General features: G+C 44.1%; 1 protein-coding gene across 8 annotated transcripts in view; it reads right to left on the bottom strand.

Moving 5' to 3' along the window:
- Positions 1 to 1356: 1356 nt before the first annotated feature.
- Positions 1357 to 15716, bottom strand: part of LOC129714008 (transcription intermediary factor 1-beta-like) — a 40564-nt gene continuing 26204 nt past the window's right edge. For 3 of the 8 annotated variants that reach the window (XM_055663484.1, XM_055663485.1, XM_055663483.1), the window contains exons 11-20: positions 15471 to 15638; positions 12122 to 12313; positions 11042 to 11114; positions 7793 to 7841; positions 6942 to 7128; positions 6251 to 6582; positions 5527 to 5650; positions 4414 to 4491; positions 3768 to 3899; positions 1357 to 1899 (exon numbers count right to left, since the gene is read on the bottom strand). In XM_055663484.1, the coding sequence (XP_055519459.1) occupies positions 1663 to 1899; positions 3768 to 3899; positions 4414 to 4491; positions 5527 to 5650; positions 6251 to 6582; positions 6942 to 7128; positions 7793 to 7841; positions 11042 to 11114; positions 12122 to 12313; positions 15471 to 15638 (1572 nt within the window). In that variant the 3' untranslated portion in view covers positions 1357 to 1662. The other 5 variants (XM_055663488.1, XM_055663489.1, XM_055663487.1 and 2 more) reach the window with 5 other exon arrangements.

Genomic DNA, 15716 nt, shown 5'->3' with positions numbered 1-15716 from the left:
GATCACTGTGAAAATGCAGCCATGGATGTTAACAGAGAAAACGCATGTAACATCAACAACATGACGAGAACATCTCACAGGGATGCAGAGTACAAAATAATGAAACGGTTATTCGGTACTGTGGTCCTTCCATCTACTGCCTTGCCCCGTGTCAGTGAATGCACTCATTACCTCAGTCACAACATCCTGTGTGGGACTCCAACTTCACTCAGTGTCTTACTCCCCACAATGTGGGTTTGGTCAAACCTGATGAATTGTAAAAGACTAATAAATATGTGTATCATACCCAAACATTCAGGGAGTTTAGCAAGATTCCAACAAGGTTACATGCTGAATTATTACAATTCCAAAGCTCAGTTGGCCTTTAGTGCAAATACCAGTAGAACAGGTATTCCATAGCTTACCCTTGCTGAAACGTCACCCATTCCTTCTCGCCATAGATGCTGCCTCACCCGCTGAGTTACTCCAGCAATGTGTGTCTACCTTCGATTTTATCCAGCATCTGCAGTTCTTTCTTACACACTTGCTTTAATCCATCTGGTTTTAACTGAAATCCTGTCTGACTGCACAGCAGGCCTTATAATCACACTCAAGTATGTTAAAGCAGAACTCTTTGTCCCCTCTTAAAACCCCAAACACTTACCTGGTCATTAATCATAATGCAGTCTGAGCAAAGGTGTTCACCTGCTGAGGTTTCCTTTCTTAAAGTAAAACACTGGATAAAAATCTACCAAATAAATGCCAAGCAAGTCTGAAGAAGTATCTCGACCTATAACATCACATATCCCAACACTCCAGAGATGTTATCAGATACGCTGAGTTATTCCAGCACTTTGTGTCTTTGTGTATTAACCAGCATCTGCAGCTTTATGAATGATTTCTTTTCAGGTAAAAGAGCTGTGAGGAAATGTTTGTACTTCCAATGTAAGCAGTGCGGTGGGATGCAAATTCTTTCTCTTTCCAGAATAAGGCGATGGATCTGGTATCATGTACACAATTGTTACAAGGGTCAGGGGTTTAACATACTCTGGGGGCTAGGTGGTCAGACAATCAGTCTCGTCTCTCACACCTGTGCCAACTCTCAACTCTCCTGCTAGAAGCCAAGAATAGCTAACGAGCTGCCTTGGAATCACAGCAGTCAGTCCAAGACATTCACAGCCGGACAAGGCCCTTCAGCCCATCATATCAATGCTGCCTGGCTTCAGGAAAGAAAGAGTCCAGCAACCCTGATACCGGTGGACCTTTTAGTTTTATTACTGAGCGATGTAGGATTATCCCTCAGTGAAAATGACTTTATTTGCTCTTGTTTTACTATGATCCAATATGAATTTCAACATGAAATACAGACAATGTATATTACACATTATTGAATTCTTTAATACATACAGTTTACACATAAAAAAAACAACGGGTGCCGACCTCTGCCGACAAACCCAGGGGCAAACAAAACGTCTCCGTGCTACTTCTCCGGTTCCATTTAAATTCAGTACTAAAGGTTTTCACATCTGGAATTCCTTTCCATGGACTGTCCCAGGCTCAGGTTTGTACAGGTAACAAGTCTCTTCACCCCTGCAGAGCAGAGGGATCTCTCCTCATTCCAACACCATCAGTCTCAGGGCTGTTCTCAACCACCCAACCAAAGCTGCAGCTCAGGTGTCCCGTTCACAGTGGCTGGCCCTCGTCGAGCCGTTGCCTCTTTGGCTGCGTGGGGCCACTGTCAGCCTGCTCTGTATGGCGGCTGCCATCCCTGCAGTCAGTTTGGTCACAGTGCATGCTGCCCGACTCCAGCCCCTGCTTGGCTGCTCTGCTGCCAAAGGTTTTGCCATTGAAGACATCCGCCAACTTTTCCTCAAAGAATGACTCGAGCATCAGTACAGACTCGGCAACCTCCTTTTTCTCCTTCAAAGGAATTCAAGGGACATGAATTTTTCTTTGTTAGAAGATCAATTGAATTAAAAATGACAGTTAGGTGTAAACTACAATAAACAATTTCCAAGGTAATCCAACAGGCACTACAGACTGCATTCATGGAGGTTCCTTTGTAAGAATGCAGAAGTGGAGATGGTTAGCTTGTCCTTATGTAGCCCTCAGTTCAACAGCACAACTCCTTCCTTCCTCACATGCATTTAAGAGAGAATTAGATATAGCTCTTAGCCCTAGAACGGAATCAAGGGATATGAGGAAAGAGCAGGAACGGGGTACTGATTCTGGATGATTAGCCAGGATCATATTGAATGGCGATGCTGTCTCAAAGGGCCGAATGGACTACTCCTGTATCTACATTCTACGTTTCTAAGGTCCTCATGGGGTGGAGCCTTCAGTCAGCAGGGCCCATAATGTCCATAATCACCAACTACAGCTTATTCAACTGGCTCTGGGCTGGGAGGAGAATGTGTTCATGCTTCTGATTATGTACAAAACATTTTTGCAAGCGTAAGATTGATTGAAATAAATGTATTTCGGTTTGTATTTATATACAGATGGTAAAAGATTGTAGTGCCACCGGCAGAATGATTAACGTGAAGACGTGCAAAGGAGCAGTGCAGTGTCCTGGGTGGGTAAACAAGCTGGAGGACATGGCAGAGATCGAGGGGAACACAAATGTGCAGTATTCGAAAATGAGCATGACTGTTTTGAAATTGAAGATGTTGTTGGACGATTTATGGAAGAGCTGAGGAATCAGGGAATGTTCATGGGTGTCACTGAATTATTCAGGGTGTCTTTGGCTACAATTGGCCTCAGTCCTCTGCACTGGAGGAGGATTTGGAATGAGATCCCATTCTACTCGAGTACCTCTCTGTTCTGTACTGGAGACCAGAAGTTAAAAAAGCTTTGAGAAATTGTGCTATTGTAGGGAGTTCAAAACAAACGTATTTCTATCATCGGCAGTCACTCGAAACGAGTATAACTGTCCTCTCGTCTCTATAGGGCGCATTCCCTATATGGAGGACATTTGTGCGTGACTTTGTTTAACGTGGGGAGACTGGCGCACAGACAGCCACCACACTGTCCTTGACAGATCTGGGTCAGGATCCAGTGGCATGGAGTCTAAGACGACCGGGGACTCTTTTCTGCTGTAGCTTTCCTCCACCTTCCCAGCCATTGTGATGCACCGTTGAGGTCTTGGCTGGATTGCTCTTGTCAGGGACCTCCCCCTCGACCTTATCGTCATGGGTGGCCCTACCTGGAGCATAGCTCCAGACGGCTTCGCTCTCAGGATCTCAGGACCACACAAGCTTCTCCACCACAACAAGGTTTCTATAGAAAAATATTAATAGTCAGAAAAATCTGAAGATAATATCCAGGGCAAGACATTGAGAAATACACAGTTTGCACCATGACTGGTACAATTGGAAATAAAAATTGTCCATTGTGAAGCTAGGTTGAATTTAGGTGGTGTTGATCACTCTTCAAATTAATCCAATGTTATGACTAAATGCAGCAAATTGTAACGAAAGATGCATCTCAGACACTAGAACTGAGCTGCTTCATATTGGATTGCTTCTAGATAACATTTAGTGCATGTGTTCTCCCAATCACCAATGGTGATGAGGTTATTGTGGAGGAACATCCATGGCATCCTTTATCAGAGAAGGTCATCAAACTTTCAGAAGCTGTTGAAGAACAAGGATATAATGAGAAAGTGTTTGGAGTAGCGGAGACTTCACAGGTAGTATTGGTCTCACCTTTGCCTTCACAAGCAGCAGAAGTAAATAAAGCCACGGACAATAAAACAGCATGAAACAATCTGCTGCCTCTTTGCTTACCTGACTCAGTTCAAATGTCTTAAACAACAGCCGAGCCTCAAGCACAAACTCATCAGGGGATGAATAATGGGGAGTGCTTGTCTTCTCAAGTTTTGCTCTCAGAGAAGACAAATCTAACGGCTGTCTTTTCAACTGTAAAAGAGAAGGCATGAGCAAAATTAGTCTAGAGCAGCAAAGGTCTGAGCAATATCTCGCTAAAGTGCAGGGCTACAGAAAGGATTGGGAGAATTTGGATGACATTCTGAATTTTGGAATGGAAAACCTTGACAAGAAGTATTTGCAGTAATTAAGTTTCTTTCAGGTAAGAATTTTCACTTTCAAAATCTCAGTTCTCTACAGCCAGTTAAATATTTATAAAAATTGTGACCTAGCAATTCATGAACAAAGGAGTCACAAACAGCAGAGTAATGAAGTAAGCGCCACCCAGACTGTTGGGAGAACGTACTCCATCTTGTCCAATGTGGCGGCAATCAGGGTTGTAGTTTAACATGTCATTTTATAACCACCACCTCTAACAATGTGCGACTCCCTCAATACAAAGCCTGTCACATGACTCAGGAGTGCTCAGAGACAAGAATGCAACTCAGATACATCTATTTTAGAAAAAAAAGTTGAATCGATGAAGAACTAATCGTCGATCACTGACCTGGGAGGCCCCACTCGGGTTGTGAAAGGCCTGGCACATCTTATGAGACAGAAGCAACAACAGCAAACGTTCACATTTCTGTAAAAACACGTCACAGTCAGACAGAAAGTTGCCACTTTAAACATATTGTGTTTACAAATTGTAACAACAGCACAGAGTATGAACCTTCTCACGGAGACATTTTGAAGAGTGCAACCCCTTGAATACTGGTCTAGAGGCCACAGTGTCTAATGCTGGGCAGTCAATGCTGACAGCTGATTGCAGGCTTCCAGCAAGCTTTGTCTCTTCACAAGCATTTGATCCAGACAGGTAAACTTCACAGGAGCAGAATCTTTAGCTGCTGGTCCCTGGTTCCTGCTGGAAACATCATCTGGCCGTTTCAGAGATACCGCGACTGGTCAGTATTACAAGGGCCAGCCAGCAGGTTCTCAACTGCAAATACCACCAGGCATGTGGACCCCAAGCTCAAAGTAATGCTTTCCAAGGGATTATGCAAGGACAGGGTCATCTGTGGAACCAAGAGGATCCTGTGTTCAGTTTTGGTCACCCGCCGATAAGAAAGTTGTTGTTAAGCTGGAAAGAGTACAGAGAAGATTTATGAGGATGTTATCAGAAATTGAGGGCCTGAGCTTCAGGGAGAGATTAGGCAGGCCAGGCCTGGAGTGCAGGAGGCTAAGAGTTGTATAAAATGATGAGGGGAATAGATAACACAGGCAGGTGAGACTGGTGTAGATGGGGCATCCTGGTTGATGGGCAAGTTGAGCCGAAGGGCCTCTGTCCATGCTGTTTGATTCCAAGATGATATCACCTTCTCATTGCCAAGGGTCACTTAGGATTACTTGTGGCAGCGTTTCGCTGGAGGTAACAGATCAGCAAACTGTGGTCCAGGTAAACAGAGGACAGGCCAACTAACCAGTCTGAAAAAGGGTGCTGACCCAAAACACTGCCTATCCATATTCTCCAGAGATACTGCTTGACGTACTGAGCTACTAGAGCATTTTGGTTCCTTTTTGGTAAACCAGTTCCTTGTGGCCACAATGTGTAGCCAAAAAACTCGCAACTTACTCAGAGTTTCCGATTCAATTCAATGTCATTCCCAGTTTTAATACAAACCTGCTGATCGACAGCACCAAGGCCATCCTTTGTGGCATTTCCAATGTTTGCTAATGTTGACGAGCTTTCACTCTGAACTTCAGATGTCGCCAAATCCACACATAAGGAACAGGTCCATTCAACACTGCAGAATAAATAAAACAACACAGTTACCAACAATGATCTGTAAAATGCTAGTAGTTATACTCCAGTGATGCCCGACATTGAATGATAGCAGCATCATTCTGGATGTGACGAGCAGAGTTCCAGTTTTCACGCTGCATGAAGCACGCAGCAGGCCTTGAGAGAGTAAACCCATTGACAAGGATGATAACAGAGATCAAAATTTCAGAAACGACTGGTGGTTTTACTCAAAACCACTGATGGAATGAATGGGAGGGGCAAAGGAAGCTTCTGTCCTCCATAAACACAACATCTGACATAACACTGAATGTTCTCGCTCTCACCAGCACATTAGGGACCATGTAACCTACCGATCTGCACATCCGTTGGATTTGGGAGGAAATCCATGCAATCAGAGAGAGAATGTACAAGCACTGAAGGTCAGAACTGAACCCTGGTCACTGGAGCAGTGAGGCAGTAGCAGCTCATGACAACAATACAATGGTTTGAGGTTACCATTTCCAAGACAAGGTCAGCGATGATCCCATGGCTGCCTTCTCTAACGTGCAACATCAGAAGGCTGCTCACCACTTATTCTTCCACCATTTTATGCGAGACTCACCTGGGCATGCTGAGCAAGGCTGGGACGTGGCAGCCCACATGGAACACCTTCAAACAGTGGCTGCAGCAGGGCAGCTCGCCTCCCTTGCCACAGACGACACACAGCACCTCATCCTGCTCCTCGCCCTTCTCACTCACGCTGCACAGCGGGGACGCCTTGAGATCTGGAATACTTCCAGGTGACTTTTCGCTGGGGGAGGGCGTGGGGCTCAGGGCGTGATGGGAGCGCTTGCTTGTTACCTCGGTTCTCTCATTAAAGACAAATTCAATTTCAGTCACCGATGCGGGAGAGACGGAGTTCGGTGGCGTCAAGGTGCTCTCCAGAGTTTGTGCCTGTGGGTCAGAAACAGTCACCATTTGGTGTGCGCGCAGGACATCATGCCAAATGCAGAGAGGAGGAGGTAGATTTTTATCAGGTAATAAAGTATTCAAACAATACAACCTTGACCAATTCACTAGGGGAGGAGGTAAGAAAGACTAACTGCAGTCCCTAAGTTCCAGAAAATCTACTATGGACTTCTCTTCTTTTGTATTTAGTACTACAAAACACATTCAAACAAATTATGCTACATAGTTTAATTAAAATGGAAACGATTAAAATATGTCTTCACAGTTACCTAAAACATTCAGACAGAGGGAATAGAGCATCTTTGCTTAAAATTCCAGGAAGTTTACAATAAGTAGATGTTTACCGTGAAGGGTGGATTGAGAGGCAAGCCTTCGCCTTCGATGATGATCAGGCTAAACTCATCCTGCCCACTGCCTGGTAACAGCTTGAAGGTCGGCAGCTCTGTGTCAGTAGATAAATCGATCTGCAGTCGCTCTAACCGCACATATGGGACTTTCATGTTCAATTTGGGTTTAACGTTCAAGTCCGAGCTAAAACAAAAAAGAAAAGTACACAGCATTACCTGTCAAAAGTTCAAAATGGAAAACAATCTAAAGACTGCGCACGTTGAGAATCTGAAACAAAAACTGGCAAGCATTGGAAACACTAAGCAGGCTGGGAAACATGCGTGAACAGAGAGGCAGACTTAATGTTCATAAGTTATAGAAGCAGAATTATGCGATTCGGCCCATCAAGTCTACTCGACTTCAATCATGGCCAATCCATCTTCTGCCTTCTGCCAATAACCCGACACCCAATGTTCTGATAAACTTTCTCTCTCTTTCTACATATTTTATCAACATTCAAATGTTCGCAGCACGTCAGCCTGTCTTTTAGAAATTCTGCACCATTTTTTAAAATAATTTCATTTGTTTTTCTGAGTTTGTGTGCCTGTGATGCTTTTGCAAACTAGATTTTTATTGTACCCTCACCATATTTGTGCCGATGACAATAAACTAGACGTTTCTGTTTCTACTGGAACTGAGAACCAGGAGGGAGCTGTGTAATAATTTTTCACTGGGCAATGATAGTGTACTATCCTATCCCAATGATAGTGTACTATGCAAAGGATTGTTTGTGCTTCATCTGCCAATGGACAAGTTGCAAACATTGAAGTTTGTACGGAAAGCCGATGGGTGAAATGCAGAGGCTTACCTGCCACCAGCATGCTCTAGAGTACACTGCAAAGGATTACATCCGGACTCTGAAGTAAATGCAACACGAGTAAATAAATAACACAGCCAGAACTACATTAAACATTCCTACAAACAACATACCAAGTTTTTGACTAGGCTGCAAAATTTAAACTGCACATATTAAGTACATACCCATGTTCTGAAAAAGAACACAAGCATCTGTTCACAAAGTTTAAAGATAGCAACACCATGAGAGATTGCCGTAGTCACACAATCCCATTGAATATGAAATTTTATATCCAGAGGACGAGAGTCGAGCTAATCGAGTCGATACTAATGACCAAATTAAATCATAGAAGGGAGTACCATGTTCAACCACACCTTCAAATGGATGAATTGACCATGAAGATGCAGTATGAATCTATTATAATGATATCTGAACTACAAAAGCTAAATTAGAAGAGGTGAAAGGACCCTGGGATGTAAAAACTCAAGGGTGTTGTGACTGAGATTTTGAAGATATTAAGTGGAACTGGTGAAGCAGACAAAGAGAAACCATTTTCGGTGGCTATGGAGTCCAGGACTTAATTGAAAGGCTGGAACCAGGTCTATGTGGAGTGGAGCATTCTCATTTCCCACCGCGTTCACCAAGTCACTGCATCTATTTTTACACTAATTTACCCAAACTGATTTTAACTCCTCACAAATCTGATATTAATTCTAAATGAATGATCAGAGGCATGAAGGAACACAGGGAAACACGGAGAATGGGGAGCTGGTTCACGGATTGGATTTGAATGAATAACCATATTATAACCATATAACAATTACAGCATGGAAACAGGCCATCTCGGCCCTTCTGGTCCGTGCCGAACACCTACTCTCACCTAGTCCCATCTACCTGCACTCAGACCATAACCCTCCATTCCTTTCCCGTCCATATACCTATCCAATTTATTTTTAAATGATAAAATCGAACCTGCCTCCACCATTTCCACTGGAAACTCATTCGACACGGCTACCGCTCTCTGAGTAAAGAAGTTCCCCCTCATGTTACCCCTAAACTTTTGTCCCTTAATTCTCAAATCATGTCCTCTTGTTTGAATCTTCCCTACTCTCAATGGAAAAAGCTTATCCACGTCAACTCTGTCTATCCCTCTCATAATTTTAAAGACCTCTTTCAAGTCCCCTCTTAACCTTCTGCGCTCCAAAGTATAAAGGCCTATCTTGTTCAACCTTTCTCTGTAACTTAGGCGCTGAAACCCAGGCAACATTCTAGTAAATCTTCTCTGTACTCTCTCTATTTTGTTGACATCCTTCCTATAATTTGGCGACCAAAATACACCATATTCCAGAATTGACCTCACCAATGCCTTGTACAATTTTAACATTACATCCCAACTTCTATACTCAATGTTCTGATTTATAAAGGCCAGCACACCAAAAGCTTTCTTTACCACCTTATCTACATGAGATTCCACCTTCAGGGAACTATGCAGTTATTCCTAGATCCCTCTGTTCAACTGCATTCCTCAATTCGCTACCATTTACCATGTATGTCCTATTTTGATTTGTCCTGCCAAGATGTAGCACCTCACACTTATCAGCATTAAACTCCATCTGCCATCTTTCAGCCCACTCTTCCAAATGGCCTAAATCTCTCTGTAGACTTTGAAAATCTACTTCATTATCCACAACACCACCTATCTTAGTATCATCTGCATACTTACTAATCCAATTTACCACACTATCATCCAGATCATTGATGTATAGGACAAACAACAGTGGACCCAACACAGATCCCCGAGGCACCCCACTAGTCACCGGCCTCCAACCTGACAAACAGTTATCCACCATTACTCTCTGGTATCTCCCATTCAGCCACTGTTGAATCCATCTTGCTACTACGCTATTAATACCTAACAATTGAACCTTCTTAACCAACCTTCCATGTGGAACCTTGTCAAAGGCCTTACTGAAGTCCATATAGACAACATCCTCTGCTTTACCCTTATCAATTTCCCTAGTAACCTCTTCAAAAAATTCAAGAAGATTAGTCAAACATGACCTTCCAGGCACAAATCCATGTTGACTGTTCCTAATCAGACTAAATCAGGTTTAAGGAACTACACAATTGTTCATGGAAAACATCCAGAATGTAGAACCCAAATGAAGGAGGAAGCATATGCCAAGTTTAAGAAAGATACAAAGTACTGGAGTAACTCAGCGGATCCCCTATCCCTTCTCCAGAGATGCTGCCTGACCAGCTGAGTTTCGAGCCAAAACGTCACCAATCCATGTTCTCCAGATATTGCCTGATCTGCTGAGTTACTCCAGTACTTTGTCCTTTTGTGTAATAACCAGCATCTGCAGTTCTTTGTTTCTACAATATGCTAAGGCAGTTTGAGATTAAGGAGGTAGTGATGCTGAGGCTCTTGAAGAACATTAAGGTACATAAGGGTGGCACAGCGGTAGAGTTGCTGCCTTGCAGCGGCAGTGACCTGATTTTGATCCCGACTACGGGCGCTGTCTGTATGGAGGTTGTATGTTCTGCCTGCGACCGCGATGGTTTTCTTTGGGTGCTCCGGTTTCCTCCATGTGTATGAAAGTGCTAGTGTGTCTGGCTGATCACTGGTCAGCTCAGACTCGGTGGACCGAAGAGCCTGCTTATGCGCTGTATCTCCAAAGTCTAAAGGTGGATAAGTCCCCCAGGGTCTGATGGAATCTATCGCAGGTTGTTGAGGGAGGTGAGAGTGGAAATTATAGGCTCCTTGACAAGGATCTTTGTTTCTTCTCTGGCCACAGGTGATGTCCCAGAGGACTGGAGAGTGGCCAATGTTGTTCCTCCGTTAAGAAAAGTAGAGAATCCAGGGAACTGTATGCCAGTGAGCCTCAGGTCAGTAGTAGGGAAACTATTGGAGAGAATTCTTCGAGATTGGATTTACTCCCATTTGGAATGGGCTAATTAGGGATAGCCAGCTTGGCTTTGTACATGGCAGGTCAAGTCTCACTAACTTGTGGAGGAGGTGACAAAGGAGATTGATGAGGGTAGGGCAATGGTACACGTTGTATAGTAGTACGTCGATTGATAAGGTCCCTCATGCTGGGCTGATCCACAGGATTAAGATATACGGGATTCACGATGACTTGGTTGCATGGATTCGGAACTGGCTTCTTTGAGTTTGAGAAGCCACTAAGTCATGGAATGGACTTGAGACTCTGGAAATTGTATTTACAGCAAGTAATAAAACATGTTAATAGCAATTACCTGAAGCTTCCTGCAACTGTTTAATGGGGTTTCCCTGCCCCTCTTGCTCAGTGGTGCTGCAGGCATTTGACAGCTGTTAATAGACAGGAAACATTGCAGTCAATTATCCCTTATTCATTTACAGCAAACAGTTACAAACAGTTGTTAAGATGTGGGATCTGGAAGATGGAATTGGGTATGGTTTAATGCAACAGGCAGGGGATACAAACAAATAAAAGGGGTATCTGAGGAGAGGACAAGGAACTAAAGGTGCTTGTTTGAGAGCACTAGCATATCATCATCAAACTAAATGCTCAGAAAACAATTTCATGCCAGCAGCCACAATCATCCCCCAATCGCCCCATCATTCAGCTTGTTACCATCCATTATGTCAGTCACCTCTTTAGTCACACAGCACTACCCCACACAACTCTCCCCGTAACCTTACCCCCCCTCGTCACATAGCACTACCCCACAGCCCCTCTCCTCGTTACCCCAAGCCTCCTTAAGTCACACAGCCCCCACTCTCCGAGTACTCCCAAGGAAGCATGGCTTTCCCCCACCCACTGTGTGTAAGCAGGAGTTGCCCAAAGCACCTCTGGTGGGAACCCCCAACCTCCCGACGAAGCCTCCAGTTACCATTACCTGGGTGCAGGACTCCAATTATTCCCAAAGCTGGATCCCTCACAAAGGTCTCAGAGGGAATGGAAACATTCTTGCTTCATCCAAGGAAACAGAACCTTTCCCACATTCTACTCTTAAAGGCCAGGGTCTGCTTCATCCCAAGGACAGTCTATAATGCCTCCTCTCAGAAGTAAAACAATATCCGATGCTCCTCCTGGACCTTACCCGCCTGGATGTCTGGCAAACTAAATGGAAATAGCGGCTTTAAATTATTGTGCTTATTTATGTTTTTTAGGACAATGAAATGACGGTGGTGCACTGGAGCAGCAGACTGGAATGAATGTAGAAGTCCTATATTGGTTCCTCAAGTCACAAAAATAAAACTGGGAGAAAAGGTATTAAACTGAAGCTGGAATAGGGATTACCTGCCCCACAACAGGAGCAAGACACAGATTTGGTATTGGTGTTTTTGCTAACCTTGAAGGGCACACCCCTCCTCGGTTCAGTGAATGCACGAGGAACGTGACATGTAGGCTGCCCTTTCACACATCCTTCCGCTCCCGCCTCAGACCAGGGCGAGGTTCCATTGGAGGTCAGGATCAGAGAGTACAGTAAGCTATCATCTCTACCAACCTGCTGTGGCACTAGAGGGGGCCCCGCACAGAAATACTGCAACACAAGACAGCATTTGGTAATGAGATTAGCAAAAGTGTGCAGGATACAGGAGTAAACTCGTTCATATTATCCCCAGTCCACAATAACAAAACTACTTCTCCAGCTTACAGCAACAGAGATGTCCACACACAGCCTCAACTAGTACTGCTAACTGGCCTCCACCATCACTGCTGCTAAATGTCTCCAGGAGTCAAGGGTGTTTGTCATATGTACCAACTAAAGAACAATTATATTCTTACATTTAGCAGCATAACAGGCCTATAACACAATACACATATATAATATATTATAAACAAAAAAATCAATACATGAATAACCGCAAAACTAGTGCAAAAAATCCATACGTCCTTAGTAGAAACAAGGCAGTGCATAGTTGAAGATAGTGTTGTACTGTGTTCAAAGACCCTAACAATTGGGGGAAAAGCTATTCTTGAATCTGGTGGCCATGATTTTCAGGCTCATGTGTCTTTTTTTCTGATAGTAGGAGTGAAATGTGAGTGCGGCTAGGGTGGTGTGCGTCTTTGATGATACCAGCTGACATTTTGCAGCAGTGCCTTCCATAGATACCTTCAATGGTGGGGAGGTCAGCACCTGTGAAGGACTAGGCAGTAACTTCCATTCTGTAATCTCATTAATTCCTGGGTGTTTGAGTTGCCAAAACAGGCCATGATGCAAGCGGTCAATATGCCCTCTACTGTACACATGCAGTACATTGGCATAACAAATCTCCTCAATCTTCTTCGTAAGAAGAGGCATTGATGGGGGTTTTTTAACCATTGTATCAATGTACTGTACCCAGGTCAGATCTTCAGAGATATGCAGATCCAGGAACTTGAAGCTATCAACTCTCTCCTCCGCCAACCCGTCGATGAAAACAGGTTTGTAGAACCTTGGCTTGCCACTCCTGAAGTCAACAATCAGCTCCTTGGTATTGCTGATGTTGAGAACTTGATTGTTGTTCTGCAACCATTCGTGCAGATTATGAAGAAATGTCACCCATTCCTTCTCTCCATAGGAACTGCCTTACCTGCTGAGTTACTCCAGCATTTTGTGTCAATCTCTCACCTATACTCATCATTACCCATATCATTCAACAGTAGTTTTGTTGACTACATAAATACCATGTTGGAATGGTGTATGGCTACACAGTTATGGACGTAGAGTGAGTAAAACAGGGGACTAAGCATGCAGCCCTGAGGTGCTCCTGTACTGATGGTTATCAAGGAGGAAGTGTTGTTGCCAAGTCATACTGGTTTGGAGGGAATAATCGTGTTGAACAGCAAACTATTATTGATGTACAATAGCCTGATATGTGTTTTCATTGGTCAGTGCTAAGTGGAGAGATGCTAGATCACATCCCTGTTCATTTTTTGTGGCGGTAGACAATTTGTAGTGGGTCCAGGTCTTTGCTAAGGTAGGAGTTGATATGTCATAACCAACTTCTCAAGACACTTAATCGTTACAAACGTTTGAGGCATGACCCTTACTCTTCTTGGACACCAATATTATTGATGGCCTTTTCTAGCAGGTGGGAACTTTGAACCTTGGTATTGAGAGGTTGAAGATGTCTGCAAAAACTTCAGCCAGATTGTTGGCATACGCATTAAGAACATGCTCAGGAACACCAGGGCTGGACACTCTGCGAGAGTGCTCACTCATGAAGGATCATCTAAAGTTGGCCTCAGTGATTTGGATTACAGTGCCTTCGGGAACTGGGGGGGGGGGGGGGGGGGGGCGGGGGCGAGAAGGCAGAATGTCTTTTGAAGAGAGCTTAGAACACATCTAGCTTGTCTGGGAGTGATGCCTCGCTGTCACTTGAGCTGTCGATTGGTTTCGCCTTGTAGGAAGAGCTAGCGTGCAAGCCATGCCACAACTACCGATCGTCCATCTCACCCTCCAGTTTAGGGCAACATTATGTCTTTGCTTTTCTGATGACCTTATCAAGGTCATATCTGGATTTCCTATGTGAACCTGCAGAGCCAGGCTGGCAAGGGTTGCTCGCTCAAATGCTTCCCTCAACAACGCTGCTGTGTCTGGAGTCAAAGTACGTGCGTACGGCAGGTTTCCCTCCCTGAAGACTGTTACTGAATCAGGTAGGGATTTTTGAACCAGTAGTTTCATCGTCACCACTGCAGAGATTACTTTTTAAAGTAAAAATTATTGAATTGTTTCCACGCTCCCTTCATGGCTGTGAAGGGATCTGACCTCTGACCTGCTGTGTCTGGATTGAGTATTTGTGGGGTTGAAACTCTGGCCTGATGACAATGACAGTATCTATCTTCACCATGCAAAGTGATGATAGATTTGAAGAGCTGAAAACTGAGGAAATCCAAACCGAGATCAGCTCACACACAGAGGCTTAATGCTGGTGATACACAGTATCCAATGCATTGGAAGGAAGTAAAGCAGAAGAACTCTGCAGTTCCCCCCTGAGAATGAACAGTATGAATATTCTTTGACAGCAGAAGGCAGTAAAAGAAATGCCAAGTAAGCAAGATAATGTATCGCCAGGAATACAGGTTTTTATTAACCACTTCCATGTGAATTTTGTAGACAAGATCGAAAAGAGGATTATCCTAGCTCATTGTGCCCTTTTCTCCTATTTAATATAGTCCTTCCATTTAAATGGTTTACATGGGTATTTCTCTTGCTCTACAGAGCCTAAGGTGGAAGAGGGAGTCTGCACAGGCTATTAACCAGATGCTGGCAGAGTTAACGGGCATATCAGGAGAAACAAGCCTTTGTCAACAATGAGGTAATGTCAACATACCTTGGTAGTATTTCAAAATTGGAAGCTGAAGGATCACACTATTGCCAGCACAGAAACACCTGACCATCCCTGCACACCCAGTGTCAGGCACAAGTATGGAGATACTTTCATTTTATGTTGCACATTAAAATTATGCTTCAAGAATTTGTGGTGCTTTGGATGCTATTACTTACTAACCTAAAAAGATACTGGAATCATGGCTTTAACAGATTTTGTACACTATTGCAGCTGACTGGCATCTAGCAATCTGTGCTGCATCAAAATTCTGGGGCAAAGTGGTGGGAAACCCTGCAAAGATCAGCCAAGGTGGAACAAGCCAACCGCGCTACACCTCGCCTAGTTTTTGGTTTTGGTTCTGTATCCCTATCAGCCAGTAGTTACCTGTTCTTGCGCAAAATGGTGGGCAGTGGCCGGGCCATCTCTGTGGGGCAGTATGACACGGGGGTACGAGGTTGCCTGCTGCACCAACATCTTGAGTTGGTCAACCGGGCTGTTGCCAAGGCGATGGCTTGACGGTGGAGACCGATGGCAATGTGCACCAACCGGAGTCTGGAGGACAGAAAATGGAGATAAATGTTTTAATGAGGTGGCGCACAAGCTTGGTGAAGCTGTGGTGGTTTGCACAAT

Source organism: Leucoraja erinacea, chromosome 37 (assembly GCF_028641065.1).
Source record: "Leucoraja erinacea ecotype New England chromosome 37, Leri_hhj_1, whole genome shotgun sequence".
NCBI lineage: Eukaryota > Metazoa > Chordata > Chondrichthyes > Rajiformes > Rajidae > Leucoraja > Leucoraja erinaceus.
The sequence above is the reverse complement of the archived record's forward strand: the minus strand, read 5'-3'. Positions and strand labels throughout refer to the sequence as shown.